This window comes from Cheilinus undulatus, linkage group 2, assembly GCF_018320785.1.
Source record: "Cheilinus undulatus linkage group 2, ASM1832078v1, whole genome shotgun sequence".
Lineage (NCBI taxonomy): Eukaryota > Metazoa > Chordata > Actinopteri > Labriformes > Labridae > Cheilinus > Cheilinus undulatus.
This window is the reverse complement of record NC_054866.1, coordinates 19455834-19478031: the sequence shown is the minus strand read 5'-3', so window position 1 is coordinate 19478031 and position 22198 is coordinate 19455834. Positions and strand designations below refer to the sequence as shown.

Genomic DNA, 22198 nt, shown 5'->3' with positions numbered 1-22198 from the left:
TTTACTGATAAAGATAACAGGATGGGATTTTTTTGTTAAAAACACTACTTATTATTTGCAGGGAGATACCACTTTGTCCACAGGGGATGCCAAAATCAACACAAACTGGAGGTAACTCTGATTCATTTTTTGGTACCTGGCTCATGTCCTTTTTGCCCATTCCAAACTTGTAGTGTCCAAGCAGGAAAGGCCAAACCTCCTTTCTGATTTCATGCTGCACCCCACCGTAATACACCAGCCGCAGTAGCTCCAGCTCTTTATAGTTCTGCACACACACAGAGGAACAGGTTTTATAGGAATCCAAGCCAAAAGAGAGAAAAAAAGAAAGTCAATGGGAAGAAGACACCTGCTGTGAGGGCTGAGAAGAACAAAAGAAAGAGGAAGAACATCAATAATGAAAGAAGAGAGCATAATCTTACAGAGGAGGCATGGATGACTACAGAAGATAAAGGACAGAGATATGAATAGAGTTTGAATTAATAATGATGACTTTATTAGGGCTGATGAATGATTACAGTAGATACTTAAATAGCTGTGATGGTACCATTCTGCTCTCTGTAATGAGACTTCATCTTACTGAAACTCATTAAACTTTCATTACAGTAGAGAAGAGGGTGGGGTGGGGAGACCAGAACATGTTCTCTGACTTTAAATTAATCTACACCCACAGAGAAGGAAAGTTTGCTTTATGAAGGGAGCATGGAGTCAAAGAAACACTTGAACTCAATTATGAAGTTATAAATGCTCCTTTAAAGGTAAGGACTTATTTTAAATGTCAATACCGTGGTAGAAAAGTATGGCTTTATTTATTAATATATTCAGAGATTTAAAATAAAAGGTTATAATAGTTTTTTATTCTTCATTATGAGAGATACAGTACCTACAAAAAATGTTAATCCTTTTGGTTGTTTTTTTAATTATTGATTTTATAAATCAATCATGGTCAATATAACATTTATTTAGAAAAATAATACAAAAGAAATCCTCTTTCATGTAAAAGTGACACAAGATTTCTACAAAGTAATGTCAATAAAATAAACATATGTGATTTAAAAAGAGTGAGTGCATAAATATTAACCCCCTTGAAAGTGACTGACCTGATTCAACAGTGGCCCAGCCATCTGGTGCTGGTAGTCTTACAATTAGTGAGACTGAGATCAACTGAGCGCAGTATGTGTGTCTCAAGTGAGTGAAGTATTAACACACCTGTGTCTGAAAGATCCAGTCATCATTTAATCAGTATTCCTGGCTACCATTACACTGTGAAGACAAAGGAACACTCCAAACAACTCAGAGAAAATGTTGTTGAAAAGTATAAGTCAATGGATGGATACAAAAAAAAAAATCAAATCCCAAGGCACTGAATGTCCTCCAGAGTTCAGTTAAATTCATCATCAAGAAATGGATGGAATATGGCACGTGTAAATCTGTCTAGATCACGCGATCCTCACCGACTGAGAAGAAGCAGACTAGTGAGCGAGGCAAACAAGACACCTATGACTACTCTGAAGGAGTTACAAGCTTCAGCAGCTGAGATGGGAGAGATTCTGCATACTATAAATGTTGGCCAGGTTCTTCCCCAGTCAAAGCTTAATGGGAGAGTGTCACAAAACAAAAGAGAAAGCCATTGTTGAAGAAAACTCACATTCTGTCTCAACTAGAGTTCACCAAAAGGCATGTAGGAGACTCCATGGTCAAATGGAGGAAAGTTCTTTGGTCTGAGAGAGAGAAAATTGAGCTTTTTGGCCATTAGGCTGACACCAAACACTGCAAATCACCACAAACACACCATCCCCCTGTGAAGCAGGGTGGTGGCAGCATCATTCTGTGGGGATGCTTCTCAGCACCCAGCTCTGGAAGACTTGCAAAGGTCAAAAGACAATCTTATTCAGTCTGCAAGAGAACTTTGGCTTGGGAGAAGAATATTTTCCAGCACAACAATGACCCGAAGCATACAGCGAAAGCTGCACAGAAATGGTTTAAAAACAACAAGGTGAATGTTCTGGAGTTGCTGACCTCAAGCTCAGACCTCAATCCAACAGACAATTTGTGGCTGGATTTGAAAATGGCTGTTCATGTTTGATCCCTGTGCAGCCTGACAGAGTTTGAGCAGTTTTACAAAGATGAAGGGAGTAAAACTGCAGTCTCCAGATGTGAAAGCCTGAATAAGATCTATCCACACAGACTCAGTGCTGTGATTGCAGTCAGTGGTGTATCAACTACTGGCTTGAACAGCTTGAATATATTGCAGTAACTAACTTTACTCTGTAAAAATCTTTCTCCACTTTGACATTAAAGAGTTTTTTTTTTGCCCAAAAAGCCAAATTACAGTGACCATGATTGATTTATAAAATCAATAAAAGGGTAAAACATCCAAAGGGGTGAATACTTTTTATGGTACTGTACCCCAACTGACAGGGTATGGATCATTACTGACTGATTTGTGTTCTAATTTCATTTCTGTCAAGATGAAGAGTTAAAGCCTTGAGATCTTGAGAAAATGACTGGCATTAATTGGGCCAAACTAAGCCCTATTATCTCATGTTTTGAGAGATTTTTTTCTCATTACTCTCTCAGTGAGGTTTCCTTTCTGGCTGCATCAGCTTATCTCACTTACTAAAATTATGACTGTTATTAAGACCAGCTCAGCACACCCAGCATCAATAAGCCAGATTTATGTGAAGGTTATGATCAATATCAACAACTACTCAATGATGACTTAGCAATCTCCTGCAATATTTGGTTTCTAAATTTGCTGATGACAGGGTTTCAGTGCTGTCAGATGGTCACAGTAGAAGATTAAGATATATGTTAGGCCATAATTTGCAGTCTCAATCCTATATTTAATAAGCCTCTCTGCGCTGCACCCACCTTACAGTCTTTCTGGTACTTGCTCCACACCTCTTTGCTGAGACCTCCAGACGCCTCGCAGGGTCTGTCAGGAGGGACGATGTTGTGATTGACCAGAGCTGACAGGTGAGTTCGCACAGTAGACAGATGCCGACAGTAAGCCAGCCCTGATGGACAGGTTAGACACATACAGTGACAAGTAAGTGAGAATATGCACGGGTAAAGTCGTGTCCACACACTTTTTTCAAACGCTCAAGATGGTTCCCCAGACATTCAGTGTGATAAATAATTTGAAAAATAAGCGTGGGAGTTCTGCAGTTGGGAATAAAGCTCTTAACAACAGACTAACCTTGTACAAAATAGAGGTTTAATGTTGTTCTATGTGCATTAGTCGCTAAATCATTTGTCACTTTCAATCTTTTGTCGCTTATCTGCTCACTTGGAGAGTACTTTGAACAACAGTTACATTTGTCTGACAGGTTCTCTATTAATTGGTTGGACTGACTGATTAAAAAAAACTTAATTTTTATATGTTTGACGAACAAAAACCAATTTATTTGACTTATTATCAGACAGAACTCACTGCTGTATCAAGCCATGAATTATTCTTCTGACTGATTAAATTGATTTTGGATATCTTGTGCTCTCAATCAAAAGAAAGCCAATTCAGTGTTGCTCCTAGCCTCAAGCAAACACATCAGGAGGTTTTCTCCTTCATTAAAAGGGAGCTGTATGTTAGAAATGACTGAGAGCAAGATGTACTTACATCCATAAAAAGCTCTGGACACGATCTGCCTCTTCATGTTCTGGCACAGCATCTTCAGAGGAACACTGCGAGAGAGGAAAAGAAATCAACCATTAGCCAAGTAACAACAGATTGTGGAAAGCTTTTTTCAAAAATTTATAGAATTAAAAACAACAATACATCTGAAAGCTGAAGTGTAAGAGTCTTGATACTTTCACTAATAGATAAATGGACTAGATGCTTCTTTTATGACAGTTTAGACACTTAAAAGTTCAGTTAAAAAAAGTGTTGTCAGCACACAGAGATAATTAAGTGGCTGGTTTAACAGGGAGGAGTTTGGAAAATAGATTTTTGGTACGACTGAGCAACAAATTGATGTTTTGGGTTGTGCTGAATTGATCACAGCAGGGCTGAGGGTAATTTTGTCTGTAACAAAGTAAAGCAATGCACAACTGTTACTAATGCTGGTACAATGAAATGCATGATTAAAAAATGATTAAAAAATGCAATTTACCATGATTAACCATAGAAATTTAGCACAACTTAAACCAAAGAATGTAATAACTGTCTCCCTCCTTCTCGCTTCCTTTCTTTTTTTCTTATTCCTTTGATTTTTCTAGTTTTATTTGCTGTTTTTACAACTTGGAATGTTTTCTTCTAAAATGCTGCTTTTTACTCTTTTATTATGTCTTGCACAAAGCATTTTAAATTGCCTTGCTGAGTTGCTATACACAGTGGCTATAGAAGTCTAGACATGCTACATTTTAGTGGTATATAAAAATGAGATCAAGAAGACCATTTCAGAACATTTCCATCATTAATGTACCCTTTAACATATACACTGCAATTGAAAAACAAAATATTTTAGGTGGAAGTAAGACAAATAACAAAAACTGGTTGCATAAATATGCAAACTTCTTGACCAATAGAGAAGAGTCTATTGGTGTAACCTAACCCAACTTGGCAAAGTTTGCCCACTCTTCTTTTTAAAAGTGCTCAAAATCTGTCAGATTGTGAGGGCAGTTCTCATGTACAGCCCTATTCAGGTCACTCTGCAGATTTTCAGCAGGATTCAGGTCTGAGCTCTGGTGGGGTCATCCCAAAACTTTATCTTCTTCTGGAAAAGCCAGTTTATTAAAAATTTTTGATATGTGCTTTTAGTCATTGTCATACTGAAAGGTGGAATTCCTCTGTATTCTCAGCTGTACCTAAAAGTTGAATTCCAACGCTGACTGGTATCGGAGCTGTTCATTACTTTTTCTGAACTAAAGCCCATGTTCTAGCTGAACAAAAACAGCCTCATAGCATGATGCTGATCCATATGCTGGGTAATGTGCTGCTTTTTCTGTGTTCTTGTATTCGTCATACATCATACACCTTAAGTCTGCCAAAAGCACAAGGGTTATTGTCTGATGAGACCAAATTTGAGCTTTTGGCCATAATTCCCAAAGTTTTGTTTGACACAAAAACAACAGTGCACATCACCAAAAGAACACCATACCCACAGTGAAGCATGGTATGTAGGACAGCATTGTGTTTTGGAGTTGTTTTTTTTTTTTTTTTTTTTTTTTTAGCTAGAATAATGAACAGCTGTTTGAGAGGGGTCTGGCTGCAGATCTCAGCCGCCCTCTCTCTCAGATCACTACTGTGAAATGCCGTCTCTGTCAGGACAGAAGGGATGTAATTAGGCAGCAAAATGTGTTTCCCCTTTAAATTCTTTTTTTTTTCTATTCAACTTTATTCATTAACAAAGTCTGGCTGTTACAAACAATAAAATACCACATTGCAAACATTACAGACTAAGCAACATTTCAAACAAAACAAAAAAGGTTAGAGGTCTAATTTGGGATTAGATAATGTTTAGACTTATTTTAAAAGTGTTATGGTGGTGGCTTGGTTTAGCTTATTTAACATTGCTATGCGAGCTACGTAGTTAACATTACTGTGCCAGGCAATGTAGCTTCATTAGCTTGGGCTAAAACTAACATAGCTACGCTAGCTACATAGTTAAAGTTACTAAGTTAAACAATGCTAAATCTAATGAAAATTAAGTGACCCACAGTTCTGGTACCTACTTTTAAAACAGGTGTAGCTTTAGCAAATGTAGCAAAAGCTAACATAGCTTATGGAGCTAACATAGCTTCATAATCTTTATGTACATTACCTACGTAGCTTATATATCTTACATAGCCTAGGTAGCTCATGTAGCTTAGTAGCTTATATCAGTGGTCCCCAACCACCGGGCCATGGACCAGTACCTTTTCGTAGGTTATTGGTACCAGGCCACACAGAAAGAATAAAAAACCTATTTTATTTCTGACAGATGCGTACGACAGATGGTTTGCTTTCAAAAAAATGACTGGATTCTCTTTCATTATGTCATCCATCTGTGACCTCTTGACACAAGTCAAAATGCTTGTCTTGGTCTCATGATACCCAAAAATAAAACCCACAAGCTTGCTAAAATTAGTTTAAAAAAGGCGGTGTGGCGCTTCCTTGCAAAGGGGAAAAGGCTAAATGAGGGGACAGAAGTAGAGTCTATGACTGCCAAGAAAAAGACAGCTGCATTTAAAATAAGACCAGGAGCCCTCCTTAAAATAGGGGTTTGTTTTGATTCTCATACACCAGCTCATTCAGCATTATGGTGAGCTGTGTTTTATCTGCTTTGTTTTTATGCCATTTAGTATCAGTTAATTTTGGACTATTTTTCCCCACACACTGATGGCCGGTCCAAGTAAACGCTGTCATTCAAACAGTCCAGGGCACAAAAAAAGGTTGGGGACCACTGGCTTGAATAGCTTGCATAGCTGACAAAGCTAATGTAGCTTACTTAGCTCATGTAGCTTGCACAACTTACGTAGCTTCAGGGTTATGTAGCTTATGTAGCTTACATAGCTTATGTAGTTTACAGAGCTGATATAGCTCTTGTAGCTCACTCATGCTTACATAGCATATGAAGCTTACGTATCTTATGTAGCTCATGTAGCTTACATAACTCATGTAACTTACTTATGTAGCTTTGTAAATTTTAGCCTTAGCTATGTCAGCTGGGTTAGAGTGTTTTCATGGAGGTTTTCTTTCATGAATGCTTTTTTCTTGTAAGCAGACTGTTCAGCTTAATTAATATTTTTCTATTAAGTTTTGCAGGCCAGGTCTTCATATTTTAACTTCTGGTATCCCAACCCTTACCTTAACTCTTATCCTTGCCCTAACTGGAAGTTTAATCTTATATTATTTCTTAATTTTGGCATGAATTTTCTTTCTCACGGTAGTGGTCTGCAAGAGCTGTGGTTTGCAGCAAGGCTGTCTTGGGTAATGTGACAATGACCAAAAACTTAGTACCAAATATAGAAAAGTGTGCCCTCTTTAGAATTATTTAAGTTTTTAATAACACATGTAAATAAATTTCCATGCCAAAGATGACACATTTTTGCACTTTTTCACAGAACTTTTCTTTTTTCTTTTTTTTTTTTCTAATTGAGGCCATACGTGTGAATGTCTGCTGGGTCATGTATACAGGTACAGCCAGACTGGAGGTCGAATGACAGGTTACTGCCTGCTGTGGTGCAGGACTGGCACACTGGCTCATGAGTGGTTACTTCAGCCTGTTGCCACGACGACGGGCTGCCTCCAAAACCCTGCATCTCCATCATCTCCCCGTGGTCTAAAAACCAGAGAGAAGTGAAGAAGTGAGAAGATAGAGTCTGTGCACTGAAACCAAATGAACGCTGGTGTTTCTCTGAGCTACAGTCTTTATGAATACATCAGTTCTCTGTTTTCTGTTCTTACATATTATGACATAGGTCCCTCAGCTCAACCATAAATACATCTTTACATGTATTCATCTTCATGACATCAAGAGATGGGGAGATGGATGGAAAGTTGGACACTCATGTTACATGTGAGAGCTGGAAAAACAAGCCAAGAAGAGAGGAAAGCAAAAGTGGAGAGGGAGGGAGCGGGAGGAGCTGTGGGGCAGACAGGCAGAGAGGATGCTAGGAAGCCATGCTGGTTCAGCTCATTCAGAGGGGAGGCAGAGGGACAGCAGAGCTCAGGGACGCCTCAGACGAACAGGAGAGAGGAGGAGGAGGTGGAGAAGGAGGAAGAAGAGAGGGAGTGTAGGAAGAAGAGGAGGAGGCAGGGGCGAGGCTGATGCTCAGGCCATGCAGGATGCAAAAAGCCAGAACAAGACACCAAAAGAAATAATCTCAAACACAACGAAAACAAATGGACACCAGTCAAAAGGGAACACAAAGGGGAGGAAAAATCATAAAACTTCAACATCAAATAAATGCTCTTCACCTTAATTCTTCAGGTTGGAGCTGATGACCTGTCATAAATATGAAGCTGCGCTTTGGTCATTAAATTCCCCCCAAAACAAAAAATATTAAAAACAAAAAAAGCAAACAGAAAAAATGCTGTGGGGTGAGACCGCCATGTGGCCTCCTCCCTCTTTATTTTAGGACTAGACGTGATCAACAAGTGTTTTTGGCTGCTCACACAAGGACTCCACGTCTCTACTACTGCGGAACCCCACAGGACCGTAATGAGAGGGGTGAGGAGGGGGTCAAGGAGACGGGGGATGGGAGGGTGGTGGCAGGAGGCTTAGTGAAGAATTACAGTGAACAGCATCGCAGCAAACGACTGCACAAACAAGAGGAGAAACAACTTAAAGGAGATAGAGAGAGAGAAATCAAAAGGAACAAAGGGGGAGACTGTGAGAAGATTTCCATCACAAAGATGCAGAAACACAGAGTCGTTCTCTTAAAGAAATCAAACAAAGAAACAGGCGCAGTTTTCCCATGCAAAAACTCTCAAGCATGTTGCAAGTGAGAAATGATAGGACAAAAAGGAGGAGACAGAGTCAATAAAATCAAAGGAGTGCAGAAAAATTAGCAAATTATCAAAGCGATTCTTTGCCACAGTAGCGTAAACCCAACAGTGCTGAGTCATGCTTAACTAGCTCACATCTCTTTAAGGCAGTCAGCACTGCAAACCCCAGAACTCAAGACAGCATGTTAGACCTGGACCAGGTGACAGAGAGAGTCTGTTCACTCATAAGTGTTTGTTTCTGTTTCTTATGTGGATTAAACCATGGAAAGAGAAGAGTCAGAGAGGGAGAGTGAAATCAAGCAGGATGGGTGTAAAGAGAGTGTTTCGGCAGCTGCTGGGGGATTAACTGGATTTTTAAAAGTATCTGGAACAAGTTTTCAGAAGGCTGGATTTAATAGACCACATTCCCATGGTGGCCATGTCCCTGTGATAACACACTCAGGCTGAGAAGCTTGAATGTTATCATGTCATATTTCAGGCAGTTGTCCTTTATATGTTGAAAATCTGTCCACTGTTTTTATTTGATCACTTCCCAAGTGAAAGGTGGCTACAAAAACATGGATTCTGAAAATCCAGAGACTGGACCACATGTCATGTTAAAAAAACAACGTAAAAAATATCAATCAACTCTGTAATCTTTGGGCAGTTGTTTTTATTTTGAAATTTCTCCATCATGCCTGTTTTTTCAGTTTTCATCTAACTTTCAAACATTAACTACACCTTAGCCGGCCTCTCACCTTTTTACCCAATGCTTGCTTTGTTTTTATCCCTACACCATAGTCATATAAGATCATTTACAGATAAACACCAGTCTTCCCTTGCTATCCATCCATGGCTGGAGTAATGTGAGTGGTGCTGATAAAGGCTCAGCAGCAGCACAGAAAGGGAAATGTCTTGGTTGTACATGTGTATATATCATGTTATATTTATCATAAAAGGAAATGAATAAAAGCAAGTTACACCACCGCCTCCCCACTCTGGGTTCGGTCAGACAGTGTTTATACCTATGGTATAAACCATAGGAATGTTTCCTCACACTCTCCGCAATCAGGATCAGCTGGGTAGGCTCTGTACCTGTGGGGCATCAGTCCCTTGTCAGGACAATACGCCAGGCATGAAACGTGGGATACGATGTAGGCCAATGAACAACAACAGCAGATTGGGCATTTTCCATCAGAGCCCCTCGACTTTGGAACGACCTGCCCGATGAAATAAGGCATGCAGAATCATTGGCATCTTTTCAATCACTTTTTAAAATTCACTTTTATAGACTTGCTTTTATGTTATGTCATCATCTTCTTATTTGGTTTTTATCTTCTCACAGATTCTTACCTATTTTAGTTTCTCATCTTATTTCACTTTCTCTTAATCTCACCTTTACTCCCTGTCAACCTCATTCTATTTCCTTTCCCCTTGGCTGTTTTTAATCATTACTGTCTTCCTCACTTTATTGCTTCTATGTCTTTATTGCTTCCCTTTTGTTTATCTTTGCTATAATATTGATAAATTTTACTGCTTACAGTTTTAGAGCTTGTTTTATCTTGCTTTACCATCTGTTTTGGCCCCCTTTATTTACATTTCACTGCCTTTTCTCGTTTATCTCCTGTTTTGTTTTTACTCCTCGTTTCTATTTTAATGTCTCACGTCTTTAATTTTGGTCTTCTCGGTCTCAGCCTGTGTAGCTGGGTTCCTGCATTGCCTGGGTTCCTATTGTTTTTATGGTACTTGATGTCTGTGTCTTTCCTGCATCCTGATGATGTCCATAATGTCTTACTGTAGTATGGTTTCATGTCTGCACTTTGATTGCTTGATGTTCGTGATGTCTTAGTTTGCATGGCATCACATGACGTCTAGGTTTTGATGTATTTTGATGTAGATGAATTATTATTGTGTCCATATCTTTGGTTAGATTCTTTCAGTGTTTGGATTCTGCTGATGTTGTTTGCATGTCACGTTCTGTGTCACATTCTGTCTTCTTGTCTTTTGTTTGGGTTTGTAGCTTTCTTCTGTTTGCTTCTGCACATGTCAAAGCACTTTGTAAACCCATGTTTTTAAAAGTGCTATGCAAATCAAGTTATTATTATTATTATAAAGTTATAACTATTTTCACCACTCCTGGGTTCCACAGAAGTCCAACACTGTGGTCTCGCAGAGACGCAATCACCCCGAGAGCGAACTCTCTCTTACACACCGGTAAGTGGCAAGACTGTCTCCTCAGACTGCTAGTTTTTCTGTCAAAATGCTGAGATACACACAAACGCCAACCTGCTCTCGTGGAATCAAAATGATCAGTGGCAGCAAGGAGCACAGGTGCTCTTATGCTGTCATTAGCCACCGCAGGCGGATTGTCTTAAAGCTAATTATCCATGATGTCACCTGACCAGTGGGTCAGGGGTATCATTATGTAGCATATTGTATCATATAACATATTTTATCATATAGAATTGTATCGTTTCTCCCCCTTATATTTGATATTATTAAGTATGATATCACATCCTGACATAGTGCAGTGTTGCATATGAAAATGTTTTGTATCATTACACAATGTTATGTCATGCAGTGTTGTGTAATATAATGTATTGTAACAAGATATTGTGACATAATGTAATATAACGTAACATTGTATTGTTTCATATTGTACTGTTTCCATCCCTAATGTACGATAACCCTACAACTATCTATGGGTTGAAGCTAACGTTAGCCTTGAGCCCCTTTCTTGTCATGTACATCTGATGATCATGGAAATGGCTTGTATTTTGCATAAAGATATTTACATTCATCTGTTAATATATTCATTTAAGCCTTAAGACTCACTTAGGGTGCACTCACACTAGGCCATTTGTACTGTGCCGTATTCTAACCATGCTAAAGCTCATTTGACCCCCTCCCCTGTCTCCTCTTTGGCCCACACTCACACGCATCCAGGCCTGGGCACAGATATGTCACGCGCCGACGTCACCACACGAGGTATCCACTGTTGATGAACTTATACGTGTTGATGACTCAGTATACATGTTTTGTTTTATAGGCTGTAGAACAGCAGCAGATTTATACGATATCTGATCTGACAACAGGGTTATTTCACCTGACCTGGGATCAGCAGGCTACGTTAACTACAGCTACAGAGCCAAGTAAGGAGAGAGAAAGCGGTTCAGAGTGGGGAGTTATCACTCACAGCATGTAATTTTGAGCCTGATCAGAGTTCCAAGCACATCTGATGAATGAAACCTGGACTTTTTAACTCGTATGAGCCCCTACAGTCATTCTCATCCGTGCCTGTGTACTATCTGAATGCCCCTGGCATTCATTTATGCGCCCTGAACTGTGCCATCTCTCTGCGTATTTTTGGATGCCTTTCAGTGCTGCACCAAACAAGCTCTCATGTCACAGGACAGCCTGTGTCCAGAGCAGGATTAAATGTTCAGTTAAAAGATTTTATTTACCGCGATGAGAGCAATTTAACCATCTAATGAGAGCTGGAGGGGAAAACGCCACAGGATTAATAAACAATGTTCCGTTAAAAAATTGAATGTGCTGTTCTTTACATGGTACTGTACCACAGATGAAACCACTCGTCAGTGACAGGTGTTTTTGGCATTTGTTTAAGCAAAATGAAAAGCACTTTAAAGGTGCCTGTTTATTTGAGCTATCCATCAAAACAAAGTTTACAGTACTTGGCATGTAATTGTCTTGACCTCAAGACAGTGAATTAAAGCCAAAATTCATTTCATCACTGTGCCAGGCCAAAACCTTGTATCTCCTTTTCTTTATCTTTTCTTTTAATTTTCCACAAATTAGTGCTATTGGTCATCCTTTACATCCCTCAGTGAGTTTGGGCAATAAAAAGTGTCAAAAAGATGCTAACTAAGACCATATATTGAAAAATACAGTGGTTCTTAATTCATCCTCTAAAAAAATGGGGCTTTGGAGATAGGAGGTTTTGGCCGGGCACCAGCATTATGTTTCATTTGTTAATCCCTTTTAAATAAAATCTAACTCATAGACCACCTGTTGATAGGATAAATGGGTAAACAACTGCACTGATGATGGTGGTGTACTGTAGTGCAGGGCATACACAGGTATACAAAGTATACCCACTTACTCTGTTATCTCCATAGAGTATACCCTCTTTAATGCATATTATTCAGTAAAATGCAGCATTTTTAACCCTAGGATGAGGAAGGCATGACTCAAGTTACTCTGCCTTTAATTGGCTACTACTTGTGATTGCCTTCCTTGTTTGATTGAGTAAGGCAGTTAGAGGCAGAGAAGGGCAGGACATACATTGAGGTTCTCCTGAATACTTGGCAATTAAAGAGGATCTCCTTCATCCTTACTTTCTGGTCCACATGCAAATACAAAAGGCCTATTATTAGGTGTACAAAATATACAAGAGCAGTCTATAACATAAGTTGTTCATATTTTGGTGGATGGGTCACTTTAAAAAATGTAGGGGATACTTTAAGAGTATATTCACTTCTGCAGACACAACTACACCACTGACGGTGGCTGTAGCCTAACATGACAGCAACAGTGGAGCCTGAAGATAGACCTGCATGGATAATATTACAATGAAAACACAAATACATGTGATGCGTTTTACCTTAGGCCGTAACAGAAAGGGTTTAAAATGTATTCATGATTCCAAGCATCTATAATGCCTGTGATTTTTTAACATAAATGTTAGCTAAAAAGTAGCAAAATGCTAACAGAAGCTCCACTGGAAGAAAGCATATGGGTTATTGGATATGTTTTTAACATAAAACGTGCTCAGATCTCACCTTGGACTTTCAGTATCAACTTTGATTGGACAAATGTTGATCAGGCGCAAATTCCAGAAACATTTCAAATTTGGGATCCTTATGCTGGAAGAGAGATCTGCAGGAGCAATTTAGAAGTGTTGTTTTACCTTTTAGGTGTTTAAACCCCATCATAGATGAAAAAAGCTCCTGCATTTAAGACATCCACAAGACAGCCTCAACAGAATGGCATAAACCAGACAAACCATGGCTAAACTCAAAGACAGTTGTCAGTGATAATTTTTCATTAACTTGTGAAACACCTAGCCTCTAAGAAGAATAATCTCCACCTCTTTTCTTTACAGAATCTGACTCTGCGCTTAAAAATGATTCATTTTTCTAAACTCAATTAAAAACTTTCAAGTTTTTCATTACTTTGTGGCTCCACCTCACATTCCCCAGGTGAACACCCCCTTCAACTCCACACTGTTGGGCTCGGCCTCAGGCAGCACACATACAGGCAGACCAAGCTGGGGACGAAGGGTTTGGAAGGGTAAGGGAGGAGGACGATCAGGTTGGGTGACAGGGTGGGAGGCATGGAGGACCTCTGAAGCTGGGGTGAGTTCTCAGGAGAGGGTGGGGGGTAGGGTGGGAGTGTTAAGGTGATAAAAACCTTTCATGACATTAGGGTCTGTGAGGTTCCGCGAGCAGATCATTGAGATCATTGCATGGAGCCTATCTTCCTCTTCCTCGTCGTCGTCCAGCGACGGAGCGCGGCTGCCCGTGGTGTGGTGGTAGTTTATGGTGACTGCATGCACCAGGGGGACGACAGAGAACACAGTTAGAGCAGAGCCATCCAGCAGGCCCGAGGAATTGTGGGTAAAAACACACCAGATTTCACCCAGACTTTTAAACACATCTCTGGGAGACGAATCCAGGCCATTATACAGAGCGTTTCTTTTAAAGTGTCAAAGTGGAAACCACAAAATACAGATACATTTTTGCAGCGTGAAATTGCAAATATTTTTTTAAATTTATAGCTAAGTGTCAATACAAAAGTGGTACTTACTGGCATCGTATCGATAGCCAGGGTAAACAATACGAAACACATAGTCAGCTGCTGTGTCCTCCTCACTGTTTCTGTCCTGGTCGATGAGCCGAGCTGTGCTGCTCCTCTTCCTCAGTTTAGGAAATACTTTCCCCTGTGCAACACACAAAAACATATGAATAACAAAAACACCTTTCCCTGCATCAATTTCATTTGTTATCATTTTATTTCATAAAGCATATACAAAAAAAAATCAAAAAGTCTTTTGTGGATTATGACATGTTGTTTCCAGTTCTAGAGCTGGCCTTAGTAAGCGGTTATTGGTGTATTGGTCAATAGTAAGGCTGTCATAGGGTTTATTTTTCAAATTGCACTTCAGCTCTGAATTCAAAATTCTGACAATGTAATTGCATTTTTAAAGTCCCTGTAAAGTGAAATCAAAAATGTGTGTCTTAACACACTAGATGTGTTGGGATAAGGTTGGTGTAAACATGTGGAAACACTGAGATCTATGTGTGACTGAATTTTGGATTTGGACCATTAAAAAGTTTTTCACCTCTTTCTTGGTTGGTTTAATTTAGACAGGGCAAATATAACTGCCCATGTTGTCACTGATCGCTATGGGAAATACTCCCACCCTCCTAACACTATGACAACATAAAACCACCCAGCAGTGCATCTCAATACAGTCTTTTGTTAGCTGATGTGTGACTGCATTCATAGAAGGTTAAAAGCTAGCTACATGCTGTGTTTTTGTTCATTTAGAGGTAAATTAGAGTTTTGTGTCAGAAAACAGCAAACTGAATCCCCGACATCTGTCTTTCTGCTCTGGACATAGTTCACCACAAGGTCAGGGGGCAGGCTGGAGTGCCTGTCTAGTTTTCACCTGAACCAGAAAAAGTAAGAACATCTTACCTGCTGACGGTGTTTTTGACTAAAGTTGTTTTCTTTAGTCCTGGATAATTAAAAGGAGCGGAGTGGCTATCTATCCCTCATAAAACCAACAGTTCATTCCCTCCAGTGTCGTAATACTAAAGTTTTGTAAAGTATTTGATGATAAGAAACATTCTATTCCTGCAAAGTCTGTCGCAATAAAAGCCTCCATTGCTAATCATCAAAGAAGACTTTTATTTCAAAGAGCAACATCAGGGAATGGAGTGTTTCCAGCAGCAACTTAACAACAAAGATGTCTAGTAAACGGGAGAGACACATAACTTTACATAACACAGAAAATTAGATATAATATAATATAATATAATATAATATAATATAATATAATATAATATAATATAATAACTTATAGAATACCTGAAGTGTTAAATACAGGATCAGAAAGTGAAAGTGAGACTTTTTAGCTCTAAACTGTCTGCCTGTCATGACATGGATGTGATTATTCCTCTGGTGGCTTAATAAAGACCTATAACATAGCAGCATAGCAGATAGATGAGTCTAAGACAGACATGCCCACACCATCCTAGAGCAGATATTACTGCCTCATTTCTCATGATTTTGAAGCTTAATTTTATAAACTTTTCATCAGCTTTCATGACTGAAATTTGACCTGGTCGTTCATAACACCAGTGGCCTGTCATACAACAAACCGGAAATATATATTTTAAAGTCACTTTACAGGGGCTTTAAAGTTCAATAATTCTGCATTCAAAAACAAATTCCTAACTTCATGTTGAAAATGTGAACCAGTTCTTATCAGTATCTTGATTTGGGAATCAAATGATCAAACAAGATGATCTTGTCTTTTGGATCTCTGGGATATTGTGAATCAAACCTTCAGCATCCACACTGGATGTACAAATGTAACCTCCACGTACCTTTCCTTTCTGCGACCAGAGTGGCGGCTCCAGCTGACCCCGAGGTAGGAGGCCTGTTTCCAGACAGGAGAGGAAGGCTAGGAGGTGACCACCAGGGGGGAAGTGCAAGGGCGGTCGCTGGATCCCATCCTGACTGACCAGAACCAGTGTACCACCACAATCAGCTGGAATAACAAAAAAACAAAACATGGGAACCATTAGGAAAAAAGAGTGCAACTGCAGAAACATTATACACCTTACATTCATTCATGAATTTATTAGGAAAAATGTACTCACGGCGTTGGTGACAGTGAATGCAGACTATCTGGCGCAGAGGGACAGTCAGTGCGTAGTCCCAGTAGATACTGAGGGTAAGAGAGTAAGACTTGGCATAAATGAAAATGTATGGGCAGTTAATTTTAATTAACTTAAATAAAATTCAGTGAGTTTTAGTGACTGGATATATGAATCATGTTTGTCCATGTTTCTTTGACTGGGGTGGCAATGACTGAAGCCTGGCTTGTACTTCTACACTGAATATCTGCTGTAGCCATGCTGTAGACTTGATTTATGCCTTCATAAGAATGACACACTTTGAGTTGGTGTGTCTTTGTTGCTTTGCACTACTGCCCCGAAACGCTACTTGGCAGCGCAATTTTTATGCCAGTTCCAGGTTGTGTACCCTTATTTCTTGCTTGTTTTTTACATGGAAAACTACGGCAACTGACACCAAGTGTGTATGTTGGAAAAAAAATAAAAGAGGAGACAATGGAGAAGATTAAAGTTTTAGCACTTATTCAGCCACTAGACATATGGATGAAGAAATGCCCATTGAATGCTGGCAAGTATATTTGAATAGATGTAACTCAGTCTGCAGCCATTTATCTCACCCTAGAGTAGCAAATAATATTCCTGTGCAGACTCAGACTCTAGGAGACACCCAGTGCCTCACAGCAGACCAATCAAAGGCCTTCAGTCTGTGTTGTTGCAATGCTTAGCAACACTTAAGAGAAGTTGCACACTGATTACATGTTTTTTTTTTTTTTTTAAGATTTATTTTTGGCCTTTTTGCCTTTATTTTAATAGGACAGTGGATAGAGTCGGAAACAGGGGAGAGAGCGGGGAGAGACATGCAGGAAATAGCGCCACGGGCCGGACCCGAACCCGGGTCACCCGCGCACACGGCACGCGCCTCAACCACTCGACCACCGGCGCGCCACTGATTACATGTTTAGACCTCTGCATGGGGTCCAAGGCTATGGTGAATGCTATGACATGGCTTCAATGCAGAGACAGGCTTTAAGCAGAGGTGGATCTCATCAGTGTGCAAAAGATCATGAATGCATTGCATGTATATAATTCAACTTGTATGGCTTTAGATATTTTATTCTATAGATCAATTCTGAGTAGACATTAAAATTACATCGTAGCAACTGGAAACATATTGAAAGAGTGGAGAGAAGCAAGTTAGATAGCTAGTATAAGGGAGTAGATGTCTTATTTTGCCGTTGTAATGTGGCTTTTTTTGCACAGGATTGAGTGAGATTATGTCTACATTATGTAAAGTTGTGTAGGAAAGTGTCTTGTCCACCTCTTCTCCAGGTCACAGTCTCCCAGCGTGCCGTTGATGAGCTGGTTTGGTGTCCACTTCAGGGTGAGGTTTTCTCCGGCCTGGTGAAGAGACAAATAGCCCCGCAACACCTCCATGTCTTTCTTCTGTTAATGGAAGAAGCAGAGGAAGAAGAATCTGGATGTTAGATTTAGATTTTGAAGATTTAATGGCGCTTAATAAGAGAATTTAAGATCGAAACCAGAAAGGTGAGACTCTGTAGTGAAGTTGTCACAATACCAGAATTTTTTATGATTCAATACTAGAATGAGGTAAAATGGTATTTATACCTGCTTTAATACCATAGCAATAAATAAATAAGTTATGGGCAATTAATACTGCCAAATTTCTTGTCATTAAATATTAAAAAATGCCATCAAACAAACTTCTCTATACTGTCTAAACAAATTGGCAATGCAGAAACCCCTTTCTTTCTTTTGTAATTTTGTTTTCCTTCCAATTTGTACCATGTTATCACCCACAGTATTATCCTGTCAACCAACGTAAGAATTTGAACAGTAGAAGTTTTGATTACATTTTTTTGTAAAAGTTTTCAAATATTAACAAAAAAATCAGAAGATATATGTAACGTGGCATCAAAAAGGTGTATTGAAGTAATAGAATGTTGACAACCTTAAAACCCATAAAAGAGGTTGAATAATGCAATCAATATGCTCATTCTTTTGCATTTTCAAGAGGTAACTGGTAGGTCAACTTACTTCCCATGTCTCTGCTTTCAGTAACAACCCCAAGAGCTGCAATAATTTAAATACATTTAAATTCATTCCAAATGTTTTTTTTTACCTTATATTTGAAAGTAATTAGGCCAAGGTTGATTAAATGTTCTTTAGAAGCAAAAATTGAAGCCCTTTGTAGACATCCATCCATCCCTTTTGTACACCACTTATCCTACCGCTATCCCAGCTGTCATCGGGCGAGAGGCGGGGTACACCCTGGACTGGTCACCAGTCAATCACAGGGCTGATATACAGAGACAGACAACCAGGCATGCTCACACTCATGGTCAACTTAGAGTCACTAGCTCACAGTATGAGCATGTCTGTGGTGGTGGGAAGAAGCCAGGGTACCCAGAGAGAACCCCTGCATGCATAAGGATAACATGCAGACTCTGCACAAAAATTCCCTGGCCAAGAAGCAAACCAGGAACCTTCTTGCTGTGAGGCAACAGTGCTAACCCCTGTGTCACTGTGCAGCCCTCTGCATGCACTTCTAAAAATGAAGCTTAGTGTTAATTCAGGCAGGACACAATAGTCATATGTCCATCTGCAGTCAGGTGACTGCCAGTTGGTTGAATTATTATCTCCCAGTACTTGCAAACAAATCACAGCTTGTTCTCCCATAATAATGTCCTTCTCACTGATCCCTGCTCCACCAGTGCTGATCATACCAAGCTGGTGCTGGCAGCGCGTCACCTCCTTCACCCCAGCTTCCTCCTTTCAAGTCTGAAGCTTTTATCAAATCCTTATTTGCTTCTACACTGCCAAGGAGTGGGTTGCCAAACTTAATTTTATTGTCTTTAATTATCTTTGGGGGTTTCTAACACTGTGATCCCTGGAAAGTCAAAGCATGCTGCTTGGTTAACCCAGTGAGCATCTTATAAGCAAAGCCTTCGTTGAATTTATTTATTTTAAAAGGATGTAAATGTAAATGTACAGTGCTTAACAAATTTATTACACCACCTGTCTCAGAGACCATCCAGCATCATAAAGTGCTTTAATGTGGACTCTTTCATTTTCAGTGAGCTCTCCACGTTTTACCATTTTGAACAGGAATTAGGAATTTCAAACTTAATTCACCTTTTTATACCCAAATTTGAGCTGGCTCACTGGGCTTCTCTGAGAAGTCAGAAATTAATCAAGCATAACATTCAACCACTAAAACTATTTTCTTCTGTTCAGAAATGCAAATAAATAACTATAATTTGACATATTAATCAAGAAATATTAATGTGCTTTATTATTTTTTCAGTTTTTTGCAAATCAGTAAATTTGAAAATTCATGGATAACAATAATAATTATATTTTAGCATTAAAAATATTATTTGGGTTAAAGAGCTTCTACATATTGTTGATTAACCATTGAAGAAACATAAAAAATGATTTTGGTAATTACCAATGCTGTTAATTTAGGGTAGCTGTGGCGTAAACCTTACTTTGGTTAGGGTGGTCTAATAAATTTGTTAAGCACTGTATATGTATGCACATGCTGCAGCAGATCCACCTAGCAGTGACTGCAGGTTTGCTTTGATTTGAGACATTTTTTTAGATGGTGTTTGAAGTTGGTGTGCGGCAAAGCACAATTTTTCCTAGATATTCAAGATGGCAAATGAAGCAACAGTCCTATGCTTGATCCCTATTCACAAACACAGCACACAGAACTTCCTGAAGTTTTTGGCGTCAGCTGCAATTGTGAAACCAACACCTGTACAGTAACCTCCAGTGGGTGTTTTAGTGTCCTTTGTTTTCATGTCCTTAGTGGGTCTTTAGAACACTTACCTCCTCTCTGCACAACAAATTTACCTTCTTAGGCAGTAATAAAGATACCTTTAACTTTGGGGTTTCAAGCTTCAAGTTAATCTGTGATTTGATCTTTTTTTTTTCCTACCAACCCTTCAGTAAACCTTTTGCATTAAGTCATAGTGAATCAACATGTGAACATAGCAGAAAATAACCACATGCAAGAAGGAGAGAGAGATCACATTTATATCCTATAACTGGCACGCATGCAGTGCATTTTCATGCACTTAATCAACCGCCTCCTTCTGTTTTTAGCATGCCATTCTCATCTGTGCTCTTTTCTTGATGCCTTGAATATGTTGACCTACATCTAGCATTGATTTAAAGGCAAAAAAGTCATCACAGTGTTGCTTAGAAAGAGCACCCATGAAGGTGCTATGTTAAGATGCATTTTCTGTAAAAGGAAAGCGTATGAAGCAGCTTCATTTCAAGCACAAAGACTGAACTGGTCGTGCAGCAGACATGGGATTTAGACATCACTGTTAGCTTCTCCCTTGTCAGCTTTCCTTCATAATTTTTGCAGCATTCACACATCAAGTCACCCCACTTCAGGTGGAAATTTGACAAAGGGCTGCCTGTGTTGACACATGCAATTCAACAGAAAGATGATGGATATTTTCAGGAGATAAGTCCACGTGTAAAAAGGCTAAAAGAAGATTTAAGCTGTATTTGCTCCACAACCCTTTGCAAACAGCATCATTTTGTGATGGGTTACTTAACACTCAGTGACTAAAAATAGGTTTCCAGCTTGTTGATTTAAAAAAAAAAACAATTGTTTAGGTAAAAAATACTTAAAAGCACTGACAGTATTCTCTATTTCATGACCTAAAGTTGACCTTGACCTTAGAGGGTGAAGCACAAAGCTTTATCTGCTGTTATCTATACCTACCTAAGGGAAAATAAACAGTTGCCAATAATATTTGGTATTCACGAAATGCATTTAAATTGTTTTTTTGAAAAATTCCTGTAGTTTTCATTGTGTCTGAAAAGGCTCATGACACTAATGAGATTCTGTGCAGAGAATATGTGAGTATACAAAGATGTTAGCATACATAGCGTGCATCATCAGCTGCATGTTAGCATGTGTCTGTCAGAGGCCGGGCTCTGTGGGAGGCAGATCTGTGCTCATTAGTCATTCAGGGCCAAACACACAGCAGTAGAAACATTTCAGACTGGAGAAAGACAGCTTTCATAGCAAAGACAACACACACAAAGGATGGTTGGTGTGTGTGTGTGGGTGTGTGTGTGTGTGTGTGTGTGTGTGTGTGCAGCAAAATGATACATGATGTAACCGACATTTGCAATTCATGTGTGTGGCAGGTGAGTGGGTGAAAAGTGTTGCTGTATGTGCGGCATGTTTGAAGGTTTCTGTTGGATTTCTGCTTCAAGGCATCTTCAGCAGTACATGGAAATGTGTTACATTTAAAAGAAGAGTCTTTAAAATGGTGAAAACGAGAATTTACACAAAGTCTGAGGACCAGCAGCCAGAGGCAAACAGTGTAGATTCACAGATAATATCATATCTCATAACACGTCTCATTCTATCGCAGTGATCTGATGATTTTCTGCATCACTTTCACCTGCAGCTGAACAAACATGATGTCTATGGTTGTATGCTTTACTATTGGATATCCCTTTCAATTTAAATGAAACTGAACTGTTACTGTAAAGTAATCTGTAATCTATCTGAGGCTTTCCCACTATGACTCTCGGCTACATTGATCCAACCCAAACCGTGCTGATTTACTTTTCCACCAACATTTTGGCTTCTTGTGCTGGTTCAAACCAAGTTGAGCCAAGCCACTGAATGTAATGGAAAAGCTCCAATAAATCACATACGTCTGGGTAACAGCCCATGCATGGTGTTTGAGAAGGGAAGAACCTTAAAAAGAAGGCTTAGACAGTGTTGGAGGAACATTGTTATTTCATTTACATACATTATAGACCAATCAGAGCAACAAAACATACGTCATATGTTGTAGCAGGCGTGTGCCACCACCAAGGAGTAACCAAAGCTTGACAGGCAGAC

At 39.3% G+C, this 22198-nt stretch overlaps 1 protein-coding gene across 5 annotated transcripts in view; it reads right to left on the bottom strand.

Moving 5' to 3' along the window:
- sgsm2 (small G protein signaling modulator 2) overlaps positions 1-22198 on the bottom strand; it is a 138990-nt gene that overhangs the window by 15061 nt on the left and 101731 nt on the right. For 4 of the 5 annotated variants that reach the window (XR_005993009.1, XR_005993008.1, XR_005993012.1 and 1 more), the window contains exons 8-16: positions 17615-17739; positions 16321-16388; positions 16045-16208; positions 14237-14369; positions 13841-13975; positions 7085-7259; positions 3617-3681; positions 2872-3017; positions 137-265 (exon numbers count right to left, since the gene is read on the bottom strand). Coding sequence is in view for 2 of the 5 variants with exons in the window: in XM_041807628.1 (XP_041663562.1) it covers positions 137-265; positions 2872-3017; positions 3617-3681; positions 7085-7259; positions 13841-13975; positions 14237-14369; positions 16045-16208; positions 16321-16388; positions 17615-17739 (1140 nt within the window). In the remaining 3 variants the exon portion in view is untranslated. The remainder of the gene's footprint in view (positions 1-136; positions 266-2871; positions 3018-3616; positions 3682-7084; positions 7260-13840; positions 13976-14236; positions 14370-16044; positions 16209-16320; positions 16389-17614; positions 17740-22198) is intronic. The other variant, XM_041807641.1, reaches the window with a different exon arrangement.